The following is a 6,625-nucleotide window of genomic DNA, read 5'->3' as shown; positions in this document are numbered from 1 at the left end:
TACTGTCAGAACAACTAATCATTCCATGAGTATGTAGTAAAAACACATGAGACATTTCTTGAGTCTTTTTTCTTTCTTTCTGAATTTTTGCGACACTTAGACCTCTTATTGGCAGGACTTCTAGCCTTCCCTGCCAGGCTAGAAAGTTTTCCCCCAGCATCACTGAGTCTACTGCTGTCAGGTTGGGGCCAGCTAGGTGAGGCTGGGATGTTGACAATGCCAGGTATCCTGCTGATAAAGGGACTGTTAGGGACAATGTGATAGCTCATTAGATGCAAGCAAACGGTAATTTCCGATAAAGATGGAGGTAGGTGCGTTTATGTTTGGCATGCCTGGCAATAAGACAGATTATTCTACCACTCTATATTTTTATAAATTAGTATTCAGTTTACCTACAGCTAAAAAAAAAAAAAAAAAAGCCACTAATTACATGATTACTGCTCTGCCATATGGTCCTATTGTTAGGGCAAGTCAAGAAGGGGCCCCCACTTGAGAACCCTTCACTGTCAAACCATCTGGAGGCAGCTTTGACTACAATGTCTCAGCCTTTAAGGGTCAATGGTACAGCAGAGCACTGCTCACCAAGCCAGAGAAAGCTTAACTCAAGTCCTGAGCCCTCTTGTAACCTTGCAGGTGGCCTTTAGTAAGCTCTCCTATTCCACAGTTGTCAAGTGGGGAAAGTAGGAGCTGTTTTGAGTTTCAACCAAAGGAACGCATATAAATGTGAACGTGTTTTAAGGGGAGTGATGGTAGTGTTGGCTATCATATACAGAAACCCTACCATATGCCATGCTTTATCTCTATGCATTAAAAAAGTTCCCCTTCTGTCTTAGTTATCTAGTGCTGCTATAACAGAAATACCACAAATGAATGGCTTTAACAAACAGATTTTTTTTCTTTTATTGTCTGGGGGTCTAGGCGTGTGTTTTGGGGGCACGCTCTCCGGGGGGAGTCTCTCTCTCTGTTGGTTTTGAGGCAAGGTCCTTGTCATCAATCTTCCCCTGGTCTAGGAGCTTCTCAGCTCAGGGACCCTGGGTCCAAAGGACTTGCTCCATTCCCAGCACTTCTGTGTTGGTGGCATGACGTCCATCTCCTCTCTGCTCACTTCTCTCTTTTATGTCTTAAAAGAGATTGACTGAAGATACAACCTAATCCTGTAGATTGTATCCTGCCTCATTAACATAAAAATCTCTAATCCTGCCTCATTAACATCATAGAGGTTAGGATTTACAACGCATAGGATAATCACATCTGATCACAAAATGGTAGACAGTCACACAATACTGGGAATCATGGCCTAGCCAAATTGACACACCTTTTGGGGGGACACAATTCAATTCATGATACCCTCACATTGATATTTCAATATTCATTTTAAATATGAGGAAACCGAAACTCTGTAAGTTTTGGGTTCTCAGAAATTTTAACCCATGTCTGTCTGACTCCAGAGTTCCTTCTTCTGTTCCTTCCTGGGGCTCACGTACGTACACAAGATTGGATGGGAGATAGTTATGCTCTTTCATCCCAGTGCTCTTTGCTGATACCCATGCTGTGCTCGGCTCTCTCCTGAGCCCTGAGGTACAAGGAAGCAAAGATGCTTCACCTGGTCACAGGGACCTCAACATCTAGAAGAAAAGACAAAAAGAGAAAGGCACCTTCGTCATCATCATTTTCATGTTCCTCACCATTATAAACCCTGTTTAGAATGAATATTTGTCAGGCACTGCAATGGTTAAGAGTTTGGCTGCTAACCAAAAGGTTGACAGTTCGAATCCACAAGTGCTCTTGGGAAACCCTATGGGGCAGTTCTACTTTGTCCTATAGGGTTGCTATGCATCGGAATCGACTTGACAGCAACCGGTTTTGTTTTTTGGGTTAACATTTTACACATCTTAAATGCTTTAATCTTCCTGAAAACTCTATGAGGTACATTACTATTGCTACTATTCCTATTTATAGGTGAAGAAATGAAGGACAGAGATATTAGGTGACTTACCCAAGGTCACACAACCAGTACTATCAGACTTTCAGAGTTTATTCTCTTAGCCTCTATGGTAAATTACCTCAGAAGACTCAAAGATTTTTCCCCCCTTTTAGGTAGGCACAGCCATATCATAGCAAAAATTTACCCCATGAGTCCACCATTTTGTATGTGCCACAGGCATTCCTGAACTTTGTCCCTTCCCAGAGCATCACCCCTCTCTAAGCTTCACCCCTGTTGTGGAAATGTAGGATAGACTGGATGGAGAGAATGTCTGTTTCACATATGTCTTGGGTAATAAGTAACAAAGATGATTTATCTTTAATGACATTGGAGGTTGAGATCAAGACGGGCTTTACATGCACTGTCTGGTTCATGCTTCACGATGATTCCGTGAGCTGGTACAGGTGCCATCACCCACGAGGAAAGAGACTCAGAGGAGGAAAGTTACTAGCCTAAGTTTACTTGCTAAGGGTTAGCACTGGCTTTGGGTCCAACTCCAGGGCCTCAGCTATTGACCTTTTCATCAGAATGATTTGTATTTTAGTTCATGTTAAATGTCCCTGGGTCAGAGTGGTTGTTCAATGTTATATCTGATATCAGATGACAAAATGTCACAGACCTCTGCATTTCCGTGGTAGAATGTTACTGGTAGTTTTATTAGTTTTATAAAAATTACATGTGGATTTTGAGTCACTCCCAGAATTGTAGATGTTGAAACTGGATCATATAACCCCACCGTTTATTAAGGGAATCTCTCTGGTTGGCATTGCATTCATTCATTCATGTATTCATTCATCCATTCATCTGTTAAGCATCAGTTGAATGCCCAGTGTGTACCAGCAGCATGTTAAGTGATGGGGACACAGAGATGAATAGGACAGGGCTTGTCTCCTCCAGCAGCCGGTGGTAACGCATATTTCTATAATCAAGTAAAAACACATGTTTATTGGATTTTTTTTCTCCTTACTGCAGTGGTAGAGGCTCTAAGGAATACAAGTTGCTTTTGAGAAAACAGAAGGCAATGCATGAAACAACAGATAATATTAAACAGTTGGTGATCAGGGCAAGGAGGTGATCGGGCTCCAGGCAATGAAACGGTGAGGGGGAATTTGAGGCAAGCTCATGAGCTCTCAGGCACCTCGACTTGCCTCCCCAACACGAGAGCTTGATTTTAGTCAAATGGTCCTGTATTCAGGGAGCCCTGGTGGCGCAGTGTTAAAGTGATCGACTGCTAACTAAAAGGTTGGCAGGTCGGAATCACCAGCTGCTCTGTGGGAGAAAGATGTGGCGGGTTGCTTCCATAAAGATTTACAGCCTTGAAACCCTATGGGGTTGCTATGAGTCAGAATTGATGTGACGGCAGTGGATTTGGTTTGGTTTTAGTGGTCCTGTATTTTAATCCCCCAAATTTCCACTAACTAGTTCAGTGACTATGGGCAAATTACCTAACCTCTGCGAGTCATGGCTTGTATATTGTTAATATGGGCATAATCATTCCCACCTATTAGCTTTGTCATGAGAAGGGAATTTGAAAGCCAGTGTGTATTAGTTTCCTATTGCTGCTGTAACAAAGTACCACAAACTTAGTGGCTTAAAACAACACAGAGGCATTATTTTGCAGTGCTGGAGGTCAGAAGTCTGAAGCGGTTCTCACTGGGCTAAAACGAAGATGTCTGCCGGGCTGGGTTCCTTTGTAGAGGCTCTAGGGGAGAGTCTGTTTCCTTGTCTTTTCCAGCTTCTAGAGGCCACTCACATTCCTTAGCTAATGGCCCCTTCCTCTGTCTTCAAAGCCACCAGTGGCTGGTGGAGTCTTTCTCATGCTGCATTGCTCTGACACGCTCCCTTTTCTGCGTCCCTCTTTCACTTATAAGGACTCTCAAGATTACGTTGGGCTCACTCACATAATCCAGAATATTCTCCACATCTCAAGGTCAGCTGATTAGTAGCCTTAATCCCACCTATGACCTTAATTCTCATTCGCCTAACATATTAACAGGCTCTGGGCATTAGAGCATAGTCATCTGTGAGTAGGACATTATGCTGCCTACCATATTATGGAAAAGGCGTAGTTCAGTGCCACTCCTACAGATGGGAGTCAATATAGGCTGACTGCTTTCATTATTGTTACCTAAGAGGTACCTGTACCTGTACCCATTGCTGTTGAGTCGATTCTGACTCAGCGACCCTAGAAGATGGAGTAGAACTGCCCCATAGGGTTTCCTAGGAACGGCTGGTGGATTAGCGCTGCCGACCTTTTGGTTAGCAGTTGAACACTTAACCACTGCGCCACCACGGCTCCAAGCACACTCCTTAAGTGCCTGTTAATGTCCCTGTGTCTCTTGACCCATCTCTTTTCTGTATTCCCCTCTCCACCAGCCTCACTCAGACTCACACTAGATCTCAAGTAAACTCTATGAACTCTACTTCTTGCTTCCAGATTTGCCCCATCCCATTCCTCTCCCACTCTGCTGCCAGAATCAATCTCTCTTTGACGCCAGATGCTCATGTGCACTGTCTAGAAACATCCATGATTCACCATGGCCTTCAGGATTAAATCTGGGCATTTGTAGAGGAAGCCAACAATAAGAAGCCCGACCTTCAGCGGACTTTTCTCTGCTCTTTTCTCAGGTATTACCAGATCCACGTGACCTTGAAGGTGTCCTCAAGGATCCCCCACAGAGTGAGTGCCTCCATCGTTGGGCAGACAGGTGAGCAGAAGGGTGGCAGTGGGTGCTGGTCCCCCGCTGGTGACCTTCAGTCATCACTGTACTCCAGGACGTAGCAGAGTGCCTGGCATGCAGGGACACTCGGTAAATCATTGTTTAGTGCTGGATGAATGCGTTTTGGAAATGGAGACCCTCTGTTGGACACGGTGAGATGTGTACATTGTGGGAGGAGGAACTGCTGTCCCAGGAGCAGCTGGTACTTGGGTTACACTTAGCTGTGGGGTGTTGGCTAAAGTCAGGTCAGGGAGGAAGAGGATGGGGAACAACATCCAGCAGGGAGTTAATGGCAAGCTTGTGGTCAAAGAGAATCTGGTAGTTATGTTGGTGCCCAGAGGACTACGTGAGTAGGAAGTCCATAGCATGTTCGATGCAGAACATGGGGTCCAAAGACTGTCCCTAATTTGGGGAGAAGGATTGCCAAGAACAACCCAGGGTCCTAACACTGTATTAAGTGGGTATTAAGTGGATATTCCAGGGTCCCAACAAATACTCGGTGTAATGGAATGCTGAATCAGAAACATAGAACTCATTGCATCAAGATTAACTAGTGGAAGCATAAGGAGGTTACATTAGCAAATTTGGGAGGACTGTATATATCAGCGAGACTTTAAGAATAAGGAGAAAGACATCGGGGTAGGAGAGAAAAAAATGAGATAAAAAGATGGAACTGTGGAAATTGTGCATAATTGTAGTTATAAAAGTAAGGGTAGCCGTGGGCATTATAGAAATCAAATTCAGTAGAGTTAGAGTTGTGGTCATAGCTACAGTTCGTAAGCTTCATTTGAAATTGTCCTGGACATTAGACCACCACCTTGTTTGTAATGATATTACAGTATAGTGAGTGAAGTCACATGCCATTGAATAGTCAGAAGTTAGAGGTGTGGATGCGATGATCTCCTTAACTCCATCTTGGAAGAAGTGTAGAAAAGGAGTTGATGACTCAGGCCACACAAAAAGACATCAGGAGAGGCTTATAATGTATTTTATGCAAATAACGCGCATCTTCTCTGTTTGCCGGCTATGCCCTCCCCCCATGAAGCACCTTCACAAGCACCACAATGGCAATCCTCTTCCACATGTTGCTGTAAAAAAAAAAAAAAAGAAACGTGGCCGGCAGACACAGAAGGTGCACGTTTTTTGTGTAAAAATACAGTAATTTGTGCGTAACAGGCTAACTTTGACTTCTGAGCTCTAGAAGGAGGAAGGGATTGCTGACCACTGTTTCTGTTGCTGACTCTGGGCAGAATAAATGTTAAGTAGTAAATAAGTCACTACCTACCCAAGATGTTTTTTCTGTTCTGCTCTAGTCCTCTTTCCTGGGAAGAAATCAGAGATCTGAGACTAGGAAGAGGTGGCCACTCACTCTTCTATGCCCTGTGTTGGTTCCAGGGGATTCAGGCAGCCTAAAGTTCCCTCCTTTGCTGCCAGCATGGGGTTGGACCCCTTCTCCACCACTGTTTCCACCAGAGGAAGGTTCCTGGAGTCCATGCAATGATCCAGGACTTTGCCCTTAGCTGGCTTTGAACCGTAACATTGCCACAGACTTGTTGTGTGAGCCCAAGAATATTCTCGGTGGTTGAGCTTCATTTCCTCACCTGCAAAGAGGATGAAAATCTGTCTTTCTCAGGGTTTTGTTTTAGAGATTATAAATGTAAAGCGTCCTGGACAGGGACTGGCACAAAGTAAATGTCCAATAAATCCTACCCATGAAGAGTCTCTGGGTGGTGTAAACAGTTAACTGCTCAGCTGCTAACTGAAAAGTTGGGGATTTGAGTCCACCCAGAGGTGCGTCGGAAGACAGGCCTGTTGACCTACGTCCAAAAACTCAGCCACTAAAAACGCTATGGAGCGCAATACTGCTCTGACACATATGGGGTCACCATGAGTCAGAATTGACTCTATGGAAACTTTATAT

General features: G+C 44.2%; 1 protein-coding gene across 1 annotated transcript in view; it reads left to right on the top strand.

The window, feature by feature from the left end:
• FAM135B (family with sequence similarity 135 member B) overlaps window positions 1–6,625 on the top strand; it is a 157,202-nt gene that overhangs the window by 26,793 nt on the left and 123,784 nt on the right. The window contains exon 2 of the mRNA XM_004373023.1: window positions 4,613–4,692. Within this exon, the coding sequence (XP_004373080.1) occupies window positions 4,613–4,692 (80 nt within the window). The remainder of the gene's footprint in view (window positions 1–4,612; window positions 4,693–6,625) is intronic.

Source organism: Trichechus manatus, unplaced genomic scaffold (genome assembly GCF_000243295.1).
Source record: "Trichechus manatus latirostris isolate Lorelei unplaced genomic scaffold, TriManLat1.0 scaffold00022, whole genome shotgun sequence".
In the NCBI taxonomy this organism is placed as follows: Eukaryota; Metazoa; Chordata; class Mammalia; order Sirenia; family Trichechidae; genus Trichechus; species Trichechus manatus.
Note: the sequence above shows the minus strand (reverse complement) of the source record. Positions and strands in the feature narration are given on the sequence as shown.